At 44.4% G+C, this 17,593-nt stretch overlaps 1 protein-coding gene across 11 annotated transcripts in view; it reads left to right on the top strand.

The window, feature by feature from the left end:
* Positions 1-17,593, top strand: part of Sfmbt2 (Scm like with four mbt domains 2) — a 242,588-nt gene that overhangs the window by 161,716 nt on the left and 63,279 nt on the right. For all 11 annotated transcript variants that reach the window (XM_045134896.1, XM_045134901.1, XM_045134900.1 and 8 more), the window contains one exon: positions 2,216-2,342. In XM_045134896.1, the coding sequence (XP_044990831.1) occupies positions 2,216-2,342 (127 nt within the window). The remainder of the gene's footprint in view (positions 1-2,215; positions 2,343-17,593) is intronic.

Here is a 17,593-nt window from a genome sequence, read left to right on the forward strand (position 1 = left end):
TTGCTGAAAATAGACATTCTGCGGCTCCGACTATACCCAACTGAGTAAGAGTTTGAGAACCATAGGCTCAAAGGGGAAAAAAGCCTTTTTTTTGCATGATGAAAAGATAGGAAGTCCCAGGAAAGAAATTGACACTGTCAAAATTAAAAAGAAGTTCCACAATTGAGAAAATGTAGTGTCTGACTTAAAGAGATTCTTACAGTAGCAGAAAGAAAATAATGGGCCATGACCTTGAATGTAGGAATTAAACTCTGAAGAATGGAAAGGGGAAAAAAAATGGGAAAGTGTAAAAAAAGTGACAAATGAATCTTAGAGATCGTGGAGTCAATGTCATGTGTCACTGAAGACGTAGAAGACATGACTTAGCAAAGATAAAAACAGATACCTCCCTGAAAAGGTCCCTGGGTGCCCGGCAGGGCAAGGCGCGACGTCATTGCGCAGTGGGGCGGAGGGAAGGTTCGAGGCACTCGGCCTCACATGACTGCTTGAGTGGTCACGCTTTGACAAACCAGTAACAATTGCTCAGGACAAAGCACCCATGTCCTACTGCTGGGAATGAAACAACAGATGTCACTTTGGAAAATAACTTGACAGTTTCTTAGAAGGTTAAACGTATGTTTCCCATATGACTCAGCAATTCCATTCCTAGAGAAGTGAAATTAGTGCTATGTGTAAACATGATCAAATCTCAGCCCCATGGCCCTTCAGAGTGGGACTGTATTTGGAAGAAGGGTCTTTAAGGAAGTGCTTAATTGTGGCCCAATATGGCTGGTCTGCTAATGGGAGGAGGCGGTTAGGACCCACATCAGCACTGAGGGACGGCTGTGGAGATAGGCAGTGGGCGGGAACCCTGCTCCAGCCAAGACAAGAAGCCTCAGTGCCAAGTACCCTGACGATGCCAGGGTGTGGACGTCGTCTAGCCTCTGGCACTTGGAGAAAACTAGTTTCTGTTGTTTCCACCTCCAGTCTGTGGTATTTCGTTATGATAGCCCAAACCAGTTCATACACCTAAGCATGTACCTGAGGGCTTGTAGCAGCTTTGCTCACAATCACTAGATATCAAAATGATCCAGATGTCCTTTAACTGACAAACGGATGAACCATGGTACACGTGCATCAACTATTTAGCAATAAAACACAAGTCTGTTTATTGATTCTTTAGTAGCACAGGTGAGCCTCAAATACATTTTGATGGATAAAAGAAGCCACACTCAGGCTGGAGGGATGGCTTAGTGATTAAGGCATTTGCCTGCAAAGCCAAAGGACGCAGGTTCAATTCCCCTGGACCCATGTTAGTTAGATGCACAAGGGGGCACACGCATCTAGAGTTTGTTTGTGGTGGCTGGAGGCCCTGGTGCAGCCATTCTCTCAAGATTGCTCTCTCCCTCTCTCTCTCTTCCTCTCTCCCTTTCCCTCTTTCTCTGTTAAATAACTAAGTAAGTAAATAAAATATTTAAGAGAAAAAGAAGCCAGATTCAGAAAGAGTGTGATTTCACTTATATGATAGTGTAAGATAAGGAGACCAAATTATAGGGACAAAAACATAAGGGGAACTGATTACCAAAGGGCCAGTGTAAGGGTATTTGTGGTGTGCGTAGGAATTGTTCTGTGTGTTGCTGTGGTGGGGTACATGCTGCATGAATCGGTCTAGCAGCTCTACCTTCAGAGGCCAAGACACACCAGTGAGAATTTTACTGTATGTCAACTTATGAAAGTTAATTTTAAAAGTAAAATACAACAAACAAAAGGAAAAGGAAAATGAAGATATTTCAGATAAACTTCGTCAGCAGTAGAACTGCACTGTAAGAAATGCTAAAGGGCATTCTTGAGTGTTCTTTAAGGTGAGAACGCCCTAGGTGTGATGTTTGCCAAGGCAGAAATCATAAAGTCATCGCTACACTAGAAATCCCATAGGACGAGGGCACATATGGAACTGGAAAAAGAAAATGTACCCGTACCTTCCCCACTGTTTTAGCGAATAGCTTTGGGTACCCATGCGCATCAAGAGCAATTCTAATTGCTGACATATGGAATTGAGTTCATGGTTATTTTGTTTGTGTTTTTGTTCTTCTCATGAGGGATGGGCAAGATGCAGACCTGAGCAGCAGGCCGTGTCTCAGAACCCGGGGGGTTTCTTTTCTCTGCTCACCTGCGGACGCCCCTCATCCGGCGGCGGGTGCTGCTGGCTCAAGGTTGCTTCGGTCTATCTTTTCAGGTGTCATTCAGCCGGGGCTTCACAAAGAACATGAAGCTTGAAGCTGTGAACCCCAGGAACCCCAGCGAGCTCTGTGTGGCCTCCGTGGTCAGTGTGAAGGGACGGCTGATGTGGCTCCACCTAGAAGGTACGCAGACGGCCGTGGTGAGACGGGCATGGGCGTCCTCTGCGAGCGACGGGCACTGAAGAACGTGGCTCTTACACTAACCTTCCATTCAAACCCCTTATAAGTATTTGGTGTTCTTCAGTAAGTGAAGCTGGTAATCACAGACAAATTCATTCTGTGGAGATCATCTTAACTAAGAATTTCATGAAATGAGATGCTAGTGAGATAGTTATGTTTGGAACACACTGATCTTTTTACATCTGTGATTGTAACAACTAATGTCACACTTAACATTAATACGAGCTGCACGGGGTTGGGATGGACTTGCAGACCAAGCACAGCTAAGGAGGAAGAGACACTCATTGAAGCTTAGGGATCCGGGATCCAGGAAAGTTCCGTGACGGCGGAAGAAGCCGGCGCAGGCAGAGAGAGAACGCCCCCAAAGCCGCAGCCCACTTGGGCGCCCCAGGCAGGACTCAGGCACTGCGCACATTTTTAGACTGGAATTCTGAACCCACCCCCCACACTTTAGAGCTGAACCCTAAGATCCGCGCAGTGGCACCTCCTCCCGCCAAGTGGCTGCAGGTCTAAGTTACAAACTGTACTAAAATACTGAGTATATTGGGGGCCATTCATTCAAACTTCCACAAGGTCTTGGTTATTATGAGAATAAAATGATGGAGTTGCATTTTAATGTGAGCAATCCAGTTTACTTTGACCTCTTTCGTAGATGTTTAACTTTTCTCAAAACTCTTAAGTAGAGAATGACTTTGTTCTCGAACAGATACCAGACATGATTTAGGTTTCTTTTCTCCAATGATGTTGGAAAGTAGTCTTTATAAATAGAGTTTATTTAGAGCATATAGAAAATTCACTGTATTTTGTGACTAAAAGGAACTTTGATAAGATTTTGGAATTGGTAAAACTTTTTTAGAGCTTATATTTTAACTGAAAATTCAATTTAATCTAAGGTTTTCCCACTTTGTGTACCTTTTGTTATGGTTTCATAGGACTCAAAAGTTATATCCAATGTATAGGCAAAAATTAAGAATCGTAGAATACTGCTAACTATAATGGCATGTTCAATCATCATGAAAGTAGAAGATTTTGAAGAAAAGCCTATAATTCTAATACCTTCTGCTCCTTCTTTCTTGTGTAAGCAAGTCTTTAAAGGTGTTGTCAGAGATGAGCCTGTAGTCCCACAAACACTACAGTTTAACAGATAGATAAAAAAGATCTGGAAAATAGTCCTTGTAGATGGTGTTGTGTCACTAATTCCTCAAAAACTATGTAAGATATCGTGGTACGTTAGCATTTCAAAGTTAGTTTGCTATCGCTGGACATTCTCACAATGACTTATTGCTTCATGGAATTCCAAGTAGAATGCTTTCTACAACCAAAACATAGACATAAGCAAAATTAGCGACAACATTTTACAGTTACAAAGGACTCATTGCTATGTAGAGACTCAAAGCAGCGGCTGTTGGAGACACAGGATCCCTTGTGTGACTTCGAATCACAAAGTTTAATTTGTTTAACTTGCTAACACTGTGCTAAGCCGTGTTAATGAGACTGGAGTTCTGTTTGCATTATTAACTTGAAAACAGAAATGGTAGTTAGAAGCTCACATCTCATCTTTATTATTTAGCACATTATGGTTAAAATTCCGTGGCAGTCATTATTTATTTAGCAGTTTCTACTTTCAGCATACTTTACAGCTGTTAATTACCTAACACAAACAGCAGTGAGAGTGTTCTGATTTTTACAGCTCCAGAAACTAGCTAAGTCATTAGATCGGCCTGGGTTCCTTCTCAGTGCTCTGGACATGTTTCTCTGTCGCTTAATTTCCTAGGGCTACGCTGCCCACTCCTTCAGAAGAGGTGATGAGTAACACTTCATGCATATTCGACATTTGCAGTCCTCTCTTTTTGCTGGTCTTCATTAGATACAAATTTTTGTTTTTATAGCAAAAAAAAAAAAAAAGGCTCATGTCAGCTTGTATTCTTCATAGTGATTTGACTGTGCAGTAATGAAAGCTAGTTTCCATTAGGAAACAAAATTCGAAAAATAGATTGTCCATTTTTGCAAACTGGTATCCAAGTCCAAACATAAAATTCAGTTTTAAAAAGTGCTTACAAGGGCTGGGAATAAGGCTCCGTTGGTAAAGTGCTTACCAGGCAAGCCTGAGCATGTGAGTTTGGGTGTCCAGCACCCGTGTGAAAGCCGGGCGCAGCTGTGCACGTCTGTAGTCCTGACACCTGCCACGTAGAGACGGGGATCGCTGCAACTTTGTGACTGGTCAGTCTACTGAGTCAGCGAGCTGCAGGGTTAGTGAGAGATCCTGTCTCAAAAAATAAAATGAAGAGCAATTGAGAAAGACGCTTGATAGTAATCTTTTTGCTTCATTATGCATACACATGCACACTGTGCTGTCACATACACGTGCACCTACACACATAAACACACACACACACACGAGTGAAATCAAGTACTTGTAAACTTGTTTTTGACTACATATTATAATATTACCTGAGAATGGAGACATGGCTTAGTGGTTAAGCACTTGCCTGCAAAGCCAAATGACCCAGGTTCAAATTCCCCAGGACCCATGTAAGCCAGATGCTGAAAGTGGCACATGTGTTTAGAGTTTGTTTGCAGTGGTGCAGACTGTGACATGTCCATTTTCTCTCTCTCTCATAAATAAATAAAAATAAAACATACATAATATTATCTGTTAAATTTGATATGGGATTATGAGTGAAAATATCTGCATTGCTATTTAAAAATATATGGCATATAAAATTCTAATTTTTCTCTTTGGCCTTCCTTGAATTTTTTTTTTTTTTTTTTGTCTTGTTTGGATTTTGGCCCTTAGTGATCATTTACCTATTAAAGTGACAACCTAATGGTACCAATTTCTCTTAAATTTATTGACCACATTATAACAATTTTATTAGTTACCTTAATGTACAAAATTGATTTGAAGTCTTTTCAGTTCATTTCTGAGTGACTACTTTTAGTAACTAAAAGAATAATTTCTAGTTAATATCCAACTCAAGGTCAAATCACTTTTTAAGTCTCTATAAAGGGTCTGCTGTTGAAAAGAGAACAATGAATAAAGTTTGGGGTTAGTGTAATATTATTTTAGGTTCCTACTAGAAAAGAATGGCTCATGTCCCTGAAGCCATTGGTAGATAATGCTTGATGAGAGGCTTTAATGTCTGGGAACAGATGTTGTGGTGTTTCTTTTTTTTTAATCTCAGTCTTGCACTGTGTGTAATCGTATCTCTGGTCATAAGCATCTGTAGACAGTAAGGCACTTTCAGTATTTATGCCACCAGGATTGCGGTCACCCACACTGGCTCTCACATGAGTAGGTCTGTCTTCTCACAAAGCAGCCACCTTTTCCTCCTCCCAGAACAGTTTCTTGTAGAACACCCGTGCCTGGGTGACGGGCTGGCACTCATCGTTCCTTAACCCTTCAGAGGGAGCTGTCTTTGCACTTCCTTGCTTGGTCCCTTTCTTCTCACTTCCCACAGTCAGGTCTCCTCCACATGGAGGTCGAGCTTCCTACCTGAAATGTTTCATATCACAAATGTTTTGCGTTTTTGAATCTCAGCATGCTCATTTCATCCTGGGAATGGTATCCAAATCTAAACATGAAATTGATTTATATTTCAAATGTACCTTATACACATGGCCGGGGGAAATCTTATACATTATTTTTTAAGTGTTTTATTTATTTATTTATTAGAGAGAGAGAGAGGCAGATATAGAGAGAGGTTATGGGTGTACCAGGGCCTCTAGGCACTGCAAATGAACTCCAGATGTTTGTGCCACCTTGTGCATCTGACTTTATGTGGATGCTGGGTAATTGAACCTGGGTCCTTTAGCATTGCTGGCAAGAGCCTTAACCACTAAGCAATCTCTCCTTCCCAATCTTATACATTATTTTTAACAAAAATACACACAAAGCATCTTCTAGTGGGTACTTTCCCACATCAGTGACATGACAGCAATCAACACTTTACAGATTTGGGGGCATTTGGGGATTTCAGATTTTGAGGTTAAGGGTGTTTACCTATATATACACATAGACAACTTTGTTTTGCACTTGATTGAAGGCTTAGTGGAATTCAGTCTTGCATTGCTATGATTGATAGTGAATAAACTTAAATAACCAGGGGTTGGGGACTTAGCTCAGTGGAAGAGCTCTGGTCTAGCAAGTGTGAGGGCCTGGGTTCAGTCCTCAGTCTGGGAGAAAAAGCATCTTGAGAAGCTTAGCTTTCCATCCAGAGTTCCATAGAAGAGAGATGTTAATATTAAAAAAATACTGTGATATCTTTGAAAAATGGTGGCAAATTATACATAATGTAAGGTTTACCATTTCTTTTAAATTTTTTGTTTATTTTTATTTATTTATTTGAGAGTGACAGACAGAGAAAGAGGTAGAGAGAGAGAGAGAGAGAATGGGCACGCCGGGGCCTCCCAGCCACTACAAACAAACTCCAGATGTGTGTGCCTCCTTGTGCATCTGGCTAATGTGGGTCCTGGGGAATCGAGCCTTGAAACGGGGTCCTTAGGCTTCACAGGCAAGCGCTTAGCCACTAAGCCATCTCTCCAGCCCAGGTTTACCATTTTGATTAGAATTTTGAAGTTTGTGTGGTATTAAGTTCATTCCCTGCATATCCCTCACCAGCACCCATCTCCATAATGTCTGCCTTTTGAAATTTTGTACCATTCAAACCAGTGACCTTTCATTGCAGCTCCCTCCAGTCATTGCTCTCCCTGTCTCTATGAATTTGTCTAGGGAAGTCATATAGGTGGATTCATATAGAAAATAGTTTTGTGCACGATTTGTTTCTGAACATATTCATGTGTGTGTGCACAGGCATGTGTGTCTATGTGTGTGCACATGCTTTGGGAGGCCAGAAGATAATCTCAGATATCATTCCATAGTTGCTATCCTAGTTTTTAAGTCAGGGTCTCTAGTTGGCCTGCAGCTCACCAATTAGGCCAGACTGGTTGGCCAGTAAGAACCAGAGATCCACCTCCACCTGCCTCCCCAGCAAAGGAGTTACAAGCACATGCCACCACACCTGGTCATGATGATGATTTTATGCTTATATATTATTTACTGACACGGTAACTCACTGTCTGTCTTTTGGGTGCTTGCGTACAGACCTGGCCCCTTCATCTGCAAGATATTGAGATGTTAGGAGCTCGTGGCTTGTTCTGGGTAAAAGAACTAGTTGGCAGAGTGGCCGGTGCCTCTTCCTGACTGTGCTCAGTGTCTCTGGTTCTCGCCCCGGCTGCTCATTCGCTTTCGTGAAACCAGTACGTCACCTGTGGAGCAGTGACAAGCTGCGCAAGTTGACAGTCATCTGAAGTACAAATGATAGATGACCTGTGGTCCCCCTGAACTTGTCGTTAGCATGACGTTCCGCAGCAAGCGGCAGATGAGTGCTAGCGACTGCAGCCTTGCCTCCTCACTCCAGGAATGCAGCCCGAGCCGAGCCGAGCCTCTGCCTTGTGGAGTGAGTTTCTGAATGACATAGTGCTAGTGATTAGTAGATTGCACTCTGAGTGGAAGAAATTGATATCGATCTTTGACTCAAGATGCTAATGTCTGGGTGTTGTAGGGTAGACCTCCCAAATGCCAGTTTCAGGAGTCGGCTCCGTGGCCAGGCTCCGGTCTTTCTGTGACATCACCTTTATTCTCCTGATTACAAGGCTGGTGCCATGCCTCCAGGTATTGTGTTACTGGTCGAGGCAGGAGTTAAGTATGAGGGCTAAAGGCCCATCAGATCTGTCTAGTTTAAAAGGCTTTCTTGGAGGCATTCTCAGTGACATGCTTTTATATCATTGGCTAGAAATGAGTCCCCATGACCACCCACAGTTCCAAGGAGACTGAGCAGTTGTAGGCGCAGAGGTGGTAAGTGACCCAGGTAGCCGGTGTGGAGTGTGTGACACATTTATCAAGCCCTGTGTCCACTGCGTCACACGCTCACATGAGTTGTAAGGAAAGTGGAGAGGCTGCAAATCAGTTATAGCAGAAGGTGGCGCTGACAATGCTGGCTGGCTCAGAGATGTGACAAAGTTTCTGTCAGATGAGGCCCATGTAGAAATCAGAAGGGACCCGGCACGGAAATGGGGTGGAAATACGATGACAAGCTACTCAGGTCTTTGTGTCCCTCCTTGCCAGCCTCTCCATCCTGCAACGCATCTCCCAAAGCTGGCGATTCCTGCCCTTGACCTTGACTTTAAAGCTATAATTTCTTGACTATGATGTTGTTTTGCGGAGCAAAATGAGCTGAGCATACATAAGTGGAGTCCGTGGCTTCTCGGCCATTCCTGTCCGGTGTAGGATCCCACGTGCTCCGTCCTCGGTGGGATCCTATAGCATACTGGGTCTCATTGAGACACAGCATTGCTCATCCTGTAACCCAGTGGGTCATCCTGAATTGAAGATCAAGGAAATGGAATGTGACCTTGAAAGAATATTTGCAATTTTATATTTCTCCTCCCTTCTTTTTTTTTTTTGAGTCAGGGTTTTAAATAAATAACTTAAAAAAAAAAACCCATCCATACACTTGAGGATGGGGAGATGGCTCAGTGGTCAAAGGCAGTTATGCAAAGCCTGACAGCTCAGGTTCCGCTCCCTAGTAACCACGTAGTTCCCTAGTAACCAGGTAGAATCAGAAGCTCATAGTGGTGCAGTGTCACGCCTGGTGTGTCCATTCTTCCTCCCTCACACTTTCTGAATATAAATAAATAGACAAATAAATATTCCTTAAAAAGAGACAGGGTAGCTGGTATCACAGGCCGGCCTGACGTGGTCTTCTCGCCTCCGTCTCTCAAGGGCTGGGCTTAGAAGTGTGCGCTCAGGTGCCCACCATCTGCACACACATTCTCGACTCAAGTGCTAGAAAATTGAATGTGATATGACTCTCGTTAAGCAATGTTTACTTCTGTTTCACGAGCATCATTTTCCTTTCACCTCGATGTGTTATTCCAGTCTTTGTGAAACCTGCATGTTAGCTAGTCACCATAGTGTACACCTGACCTAATGAGAAAAGCCTTACGGTGAATCCATTTTGGAGGTTCTAGCCTGTGATTTTTTTCCCCCGTTGCTTTGGGTCCGTGGTCCAGCTGCTCACCATGGCAGAGTTCATGCTACAGTAAAATTGCTTACCTCACTTGGAGCCATAGGGAAGCACGGGGGGACCAGGGCCCCACAGTCTTCCTCCATGCCTTGCCCCAAGTGCCTTCAGAGCTTCTCACTAGACCCCACGGGGTGCAAACAGCGCACCCTAGAGCCTTTGCCTGGCGGTTAGGACTAGAACTAGAGCAGCCCCTTGGCCTAGGGTTAACTGCGGTCGCAGGTCACCATTTTCTTCTCTAGGGCGGCAGTGCGTGGTCCCCAGGAGGAGGCTGCACCCATCTTCTCCTCCTTTGGAGCTTTGTTCCTTTCTGGGTGGCAGTTATGATTCGCCCAGTGGAGGAGGGCACGGCAGGGGAGCCCTCTCTGAGGGGCGATGATGTTGTGCTGCGTGTGGCCGCACGCCACCTCCCGAGAAGCCCTGTCTTGGACACTGCGGGGCGTGGGGACAGGAGCAGACCCATTGCCTTCGGGTGTCGGTGTGAAGCTGGTGGCAGACAGCTTAGGGAGTGACGCAGCAGCTTGGACGGTGGTGGGGAGAAGGACAGGAAGACTCCTGAGGGGGTCAGAAAATAAAGATTTGGCGGATAGCACCCAATCCAGGACTTGAGGGATTAAATTCACCAATAATCGTTTAATTTTAGCTGATTAGAGGGCAGGCCACATTGGAAGGAGCTCAGACATAGAACCAACAGGATTTGAAGAAAACACAGACTTAAACTTTTTAAGATGTGGGCAAGAATTTCGGGTGACGGGGAAAACACGGTAGCTAGACCATTGACACCTGAGTGCTGACCAGCAGCTCCAGCACATACAGGGTCAGGGACCATGGCCTTTGTGTGAGTGGGAAGAGTTTAAGGGCCCTAGGGACAGGACATTTGACTGGGTGCTCATCTAGATGAGGCTGTGTGGGGTCCTTGTTATACACAGGGCCATGAAGAAGCAGTGGCTGAAGAGGGCAGCTGTACCATCACAATTTTGGTGGGCAGAATGGGGCCTTACAGGTCCCTGTCATGTGATTTCAGTTTGCCTCGTCTTTATTTTCATCATATGTGTATGTATATATGCACATATATGTAAGGTGTGTGGGTGGGTGTCTGCACATGTGCATTTGGAAGCCACAGATTAACCACTTAACATTAGGTGACCTTCTCAGGCTCTCTCCACATAATTTTGTTGTTGTTGTTTGTTTCTTTGTTTTTGAGGTAGGATTTCACTCTAGTTCAGAGTGACCTGGAACTCACTATGGAGTCTCAGGGTGGCCTCGAACTCACAGCGATCCTCCTACTTCTGCCTCCACAGTGCTGGGATTAAAGGCGTGCACCACCACGCCTGGCTTCACCTTATTTTTTGAGACAGGGTCTCTCACTGAACTTGTAGTCACCAATTCTATTAGAATAGACAGGAATCCTGCTTTCTCTGCCTCCCTAGGGCTGAGACTGGGTGTGTGTCACCACGCCGTTCTGTGAGGGTTTGAGGGTATGTGGACTTAGATTCTCATGCATCCTTGGCAAGCCCTTTCCCACGGAACCATCTCCCTAACCTGCTTGGTCTTGAGCCCTGGTTTCTCAGTGCTAATGTGACAGTCGTTTCATTATTTATAGGAAAGGCTTGGGCTGAGGTGAAGGAGTTAGCTCAGTTTCCAGGAAACAAAGTAATGAGAAGTTCAGAGGAGGCATAGAGAGAGTGTTGGGTCTTCTCAGTCTGTGAGCTGCTTCCTGGATGCTGTGCCTGACAGGGAGGAACAGGTCATTGGTTAAGGAAGTGTGTCCCACTGGGCTGTGCAGGGATGGACCTGGAAAGATGGCAGAAGGCAGGAGCCATGTCTGCACAGGTAGTCAGGGAGATCAAATCTGTCAGCAAATTGTCCCCGATGCTGAAGCCAGTCCGCTGCTCCCTGCGGTCATACGCCGCCTCCTGGAGTGCCCGTCCGTGGTTGCACTGTGAGGGGTCCTTGGAGATCTGCAGGTGAACCCATGCCCTGAACTCCCTCACTGTGGCAGTGAGTCCGGTGCTGACTGAGCCCTGCAACTCATTTATAAAATGGGCTAAAACTCGTCCTGCAATTGCATGTTGATTAACTAATAGAAACCATGTAAAACAGCTTCAGACCCACAGGTAGATGTTCCTTTTTATTTGTCCTCATTTTTCTGAGTTTTTGCTTCCTGCTGAGAAGATATGAGATATGCTATGTAATTTTTAAAATATTAAGCATTCTGACCAAAGTGGTCCTTCCATTCTCCTCCTCAAATAATAACTAGAAAACCTCATTCCATGGTTGGATAGATGGCGTAGTGGTTAAGCACTTGCCTGTGAAGCCTAAGGACCCCGGTTCGAGGCTTGATTCCCCAGTACCCACGTAAGCCAGATGTACAGGTGGCACATGCATATGGAGTTCGTTTACAGTGGTTGGAGACCCTGGCATGCCCATTCTCTCTCTACCTAGCTGCATCTTTCTCTCTCGCAATAGCTCTCAAATAAATAAATAAATGAAATAAACAAACAGAAAAAGAAAACCTCATTGCCACCAAATTATTGAGCTTGTTGAGTTGTTGTCAGTATGAAATCGTTAAGGCAGTGTTAAAAGAAGATTAACATCCAGTTTTTGAAATTGCAAGCTGTGTTACAAATTAAACAGGTAGGGAATTCGTACTGTTGTCTGCATTTTCAACATGCAGATAGAGTGGAGGCCCTGTGGGTCTTGTCACTTATTGAATCTTTTTCCATTACAGTTTGTTAAAAATGAATTTACAAAGCGTCAATACAAAACAAAATGTAACTCTTGTTCTAAAAACCAATACGGGATAGTTTATTCTGAGCCAGGCAAGAAGAAGTACAGTGTGGGAACATTCCCTGAATGATAGAATCCACTGTGGAATGAGACTTTATATTCACAGAACAACAGAAAAAAACAACAAGCCATTTTCCAAATTCATTGATGGGGACATGCAGTTGTAGATAGGGTAGGGGAAAGTCAGGAAATCCCTTCTATAAGTATGTATTGTATTATAACATTCTTAGCTTCTGCATTACTGGAAGCTGGTAGTCTGCTGAAGTTTACCTGATAGTCACAAGGATGTTGAGTCAGACACCGAGGTCAATGACAAGTGACTATTAAGATGACTAAAGATAGTCCACAATAATTTTGGCATGCCATCTGCAACCTTCCGTCTCTCTATAGTTGCACAGTTTTAGCCACTCAGCCTGTAAAATCTTCAATACAGACATTGCTTTTTCAGGGCACTTGAGTTTACAAAAGAATGAAATGTGTATACACACACAGTCCTTATGTCTATGACTAAATGTCAAAATTTAAGTTCATGAAATTTATTTTTATTTACTTATTTATGAGGGAAAGAGACAGTGAGAATGGAAACACCAGATCCTCTAGCTACTGCAAAGGAACTCCAGATTCATGTGCCACCTTGTGCATCTGGCTTTGCCTGGGAACTAGGGAATCAAACCTGGGTCCTTTGGTTTTGCAGGCAAATGCCTTGACAGCTAAGCCATCAGTCTGCATTGAGGAAATTTAAACCATCAGTTTAATCTATTACCTGTATCCCATGATTGTTACAGTTTTGCTTCCCTCTGAAGTTAAATCTAGAGAGAATACCACTTGTCCTTAATGAATGAGGACAGAGCAGTCTTCCTCACTTGAGTCCCTGGGTCTGCGCTGCCGGCGGCTGTGGGCAGTCCTTGGAAAGGACCGCTCACTGTCCTGAAGCACCCTGACACTATGGTCGGTGTTTAAGCTATCTCGTGCAGTTCCATTTCTGTTTCTCCATCCCACCCAGCACAGTGTTTTCCTATGACCTCAGCTGTTTTACATGGTTTCTATTAGTTTTGCTCACTAAATGCTTGCCGAATAGATATGAGAAATAAAATGTGTTACTGAAACTAATAGTCATTTCAGACACATCGGTTTCTTAAGAATCACTATGTGTCAAGAGGAAGATATTTTGCCTAACCTAAAAAAATACATACATACATGCATATATATATATATATATATATATATATATATATATATATATATATACACATACACACACACACACACATATACATACACACTTAAAATAAATGCCACGATGAGGTTTTTTTTTTTTTTTTTTTTGGTTTTTCGAGGTAGGGTCTCACTCTGGCTCAAGCTGACCTGGAATTCACTATGTAGTCTCAGGGTGGCCTTGAACTCACGGAGATCCTCCTACCTCTGCCTCCTGAGTGCTGGGATTAAAGGCTTGCACCACCACGCCTTTAATGAGGTTTTAAAGGTATGGCTTGCTTAGTTCCAGTGAACTGCCCAACCTGGAGGCCTGTTAAAGCTCATGTTCTGGCTGGGAAGACAGCGCAGTGGGTAAAGCACTTCCTGCAGAGCCTGCATGCCTGAAGGAGGCGCTCCAGGCCCCCTGTAGAGACAGGGAGCCATGAGGGCTCCTGTCCCCCACCCCTGCGTGGGTGGGGAGGTGGGAGGCAAGGATAGGAGAGGGCCCAGATGCTTGCAGCTCAGATGGCCCTGCGGGACACAGTATGGTTTTTCTCACAGTAAGGACGAGAGAGACAGATTGTGTCTCACATAAGGTGGCAGGTGAAGGCTGACCAGGAAAATGGTCTTCAAAGCTCTGCCCATGTGTTGTGGCATCTGCATGCCTGTACTCATACCTGGGAACACATATCACATATGCACCCCCCAGAAGAACGTTTCCAGGGCTCTTCATGGGCCTCATACATGCACGTCACATGCAGCATTTGTGGGAGTCTGCGTGATCGCTTTCCAGATGCGGTAGTTTACGGGGATCTGTGTTTTGGGAAGGCCTGCTTGTGACGCTTGCGGAGCTTAGGAGATGGGGCGCAAAAAATCAACCACTTAAATTCTTCCATGGTTTATATTAAAAGTGAAAATGTGAAAATAATTGTACTTCAAGTCAGAGGTTGGAGAGAGATGGGTGTCTTCTCTCAGCCTGTATGTTTCCTCTGACCTCAATTTTGCCTGCAAGTTTTGTCTCTTAATTCCTTAGGTGTGCGGCTCCGTGGTTGACAAATGGTGCTATAAAATCTGCCTTGTAGCCTGGCATCTGTAGAGGGCACACAATGTGGCAGGTGGCATGCAGGAGTCAGTCCAGTTCCCAGTTGTCGTTTGTTCTTACGTAATCTCGCTTGCTGTCTTTTTCTCTTACGCTGTCTTTCCTGACACATTTGCTGTTCCCTTTACTTGTCAGTAGGAACCTTAACCAAAGGTAACTTCTCTTTTCTTTTTGCCCACCTCAGCTTTCAAGTGAGGAAGCGATTGTTCTGGTTCTTTTTCTGCAGTAAATAATAGTAAATAACAAGTCACTTACTCTTGCTGTGGTTGGCTCTTCACCCTTCTCCCTCTGCACCCCTCTTGTCTGTTTCCGCACCCCCCCCCCCCCGCCCACCCGCCGCAGCATCTCCACTCTGGAGCGCACCCACACTTGCCCTCTCCCCTGTTTCTTGAAGCCTCGTCACTTCATAGCTTGAGGAGTTTGACAGGATTGCCTTCCTAGGAAAACACTACAGTGTTCTCCCCATTTGCCTTCATATCCGGTCTTGATCCAGTTGGCAGAAAGGTCACCGACTAACTCTATTGCGTTGTCCCCTGTCACTGGTTAGACTGAGTGAGTCACAGAGCCTCGGCACTCACAGGGGTAAGTGGAACCTCGGGATCTGCCAGTCTGAGGACAGACCTCCTTCAGGAGGCGGGACACATAGCTATCAGCTTCCAGTGTCGTGCTTACGTATGTAGTTGCTTAAAAATCTTACGCTGGGAATACGGAAGAATCTTCTTTTATTAGTGAAATGATTCCTTACAGGTTAGCTTAAATTTTTGTGATCATGTGATGGCACTACCATACTACGTATGATGTTCTTCCTCCTGTGCATACCTGTGGGGTCATCAGGCTGGGAGTTGTGGAAGTTGTGGTCCTGAAACAAATCACTCACTCATAAGGATGCAAAAGTCACACAAGCATCTTGTGTCAGATTCTTTTCTTGCTTGGTCTCCTCATCCCCAGCCGTCTTGCCCCTCTGCCATATTGTCCTCGGGGTTTATTTCCCACACTCCTGAATAAACACGCGCACATCTTTAAACAGACTGTGGCCTGTTATGTACATATAGGGTTTTGCACTCTGCTTTGATCTTATTCTACAATGTAGTTTGAAGATCTTTACATCTAAATATGCAGAGAGGATTCCCATTCTTTCTTAGGTCTGCAGAATGTTCCAGCTCATGGACTTCTACCCCATGGACATACATCTTTTAAGCACTTTCCCGTGGCAGGAGTCCTCAGCTCTCTAGTGGGTACTGAGACAAACGCACGGGCAAGAAGGGGGACAGAGAAGCTGTTCCGACAAGACGAGCTTAGACAGGGAGAGGATGAGTGTGGTCTTTCTTGGGACCTCCCTGGAAAGTGGTGGATCTTGCCCTGATCTTTGGGGAAACCTCCAGCTTTGTATAGATACTTTGGCAGTGCCCATGTTAAGCACGGAAGGACACAGACCTCACATGAACTGCACTGGCATTTAAAGTGCTTAGGTCTCCAATCTCGGAGAACAGTCGGGCTGGGGAGATGGCTCAGTCAGTGAAATGCATGCCTTCCCAGCATAGGCACCGGGGCGGAACCCTCACAAGGCCGCGTAAAATGAGCGGGATGTGGAGGCACACGCTCCTCTTCCCAGCACCGAGGGGCTCACGAGCCAGCCGGTCCAGGCAGTAACAAGGACGCTGGCACGCCCTGTCTCCAGGAGGAGAGCCACGTTGGTGAGGATGACACCTGACGCTGCCCTGTGACCTCCACGATGCACGCCTGCACACACTCGGACATACTGGAGAGAGAGGGAGATGGAGAGGAGGAGATCTGTTGTGCAGAATAGGGCCTGAAAAATTTGAGGGTCTGGAAACTTCTTCCCTGGGTGACAATCAAGCCACTTCCCCATTGTTCTTATTTAAAAGACACTTTCATATACAAGATTTGGGGTGGGCAGAAGAGACTGTAATTTTAGAGAAAAAGATTGGCTAACATCTCCTAGCTCACAAGTATTTGTTTAATTGGATGGGAAGTATGATCAAAGAATTTTAAGGTATGGTAAAGGCAGCTGTGGTTACATAGTAAGTTACACATTGTCCAGAAGTGTATGTATTACAGCCGTAACATGATGGGTATTTGAACTAGCAGAACTTTGGAAGATGGACGTCATTGAATTTGGATGGAACTTCAAGCTATAAAGCTCACTTTATGCTTCCTTTTGAAGTTCTGTTTTTACTGGCCTTGAACATCTTATTTGTGGAAATTCAAATATTTCTTCTAGATAAATTTAATCTGCTGGCAAAATCATTGGTTACTTAAGAAACAAAGGCTGTCTTTATGAATCCAAAGAGGAGAAAATGACTTTGCTATGTAAATCATCCTAATGGCCCTCGAGGGTGGACTTTCTGGAAATCATGAACTCTGTAGACAGGGAGAATACTTTGACCTCACAACCCACGAGGAGCGTCTCTTCTCCTTCTGTCTGTTTGCAATATGCTGCTTTTCACACATTTGATGATCACTCTGGCAATTACTCTAAATACTGATTCATGCATCTTTGCGGAAACATAAGCCCTATAAATAAATCTCATTTGGTTTGTTTTCTGTGTCCTTCAAGTTAATAAAATTAAGCATATATAGAGTTGGTTATTATTGATAATCTTGCTCAGTCTGTGAGTCACTCTATTAACAGACCTATGGTCATTTCATTTTGGGGTCAAGAGTTCTTCTCTGGGTCTGGAGAGATGGCTTAGTGATCAAGGCACTTGCCTGCAAAGCCAAATGGACCCAGGTTTGATTCCTCAGGACCCACATAAGTCAGATGCACAAGGCGGCACATGTGTCTGGAGTTTGTTTAAAAAAATAAAAAGTTCTTCCCTGAAAGTGAGGGTTCCCACCCTTTCCTTGACAACTATGGATTTGGTATAGAATTTTCTTCTTGTAACTTGTAGGCTATGTTCCACGTTTGTTCTCTTTGATGTCACTGCTCCCCGAAACGTGAGCTACTCCTGTGGATCTGTGGTGTTCTTCAAAATCCCGTGGTTGTTATAGTATCACGAGACATA

The sequence above is a fragment of the Jaculus jaculus genome, chromosome 15, assembly GCF_020740685.1.
Source record: "Jaculus jaculus isolate mJacJac1 chromosome 15, mJacJac1.mat.Y.cur, whole genome shotgun sequence".
In the NCBI taxonomy this organism is placed as follows: Eukaryota; Metazoa; Chordata; class Mammalia; order Rodentia; family Dipodidae; genus Jaculus; species Jaculus jaculus.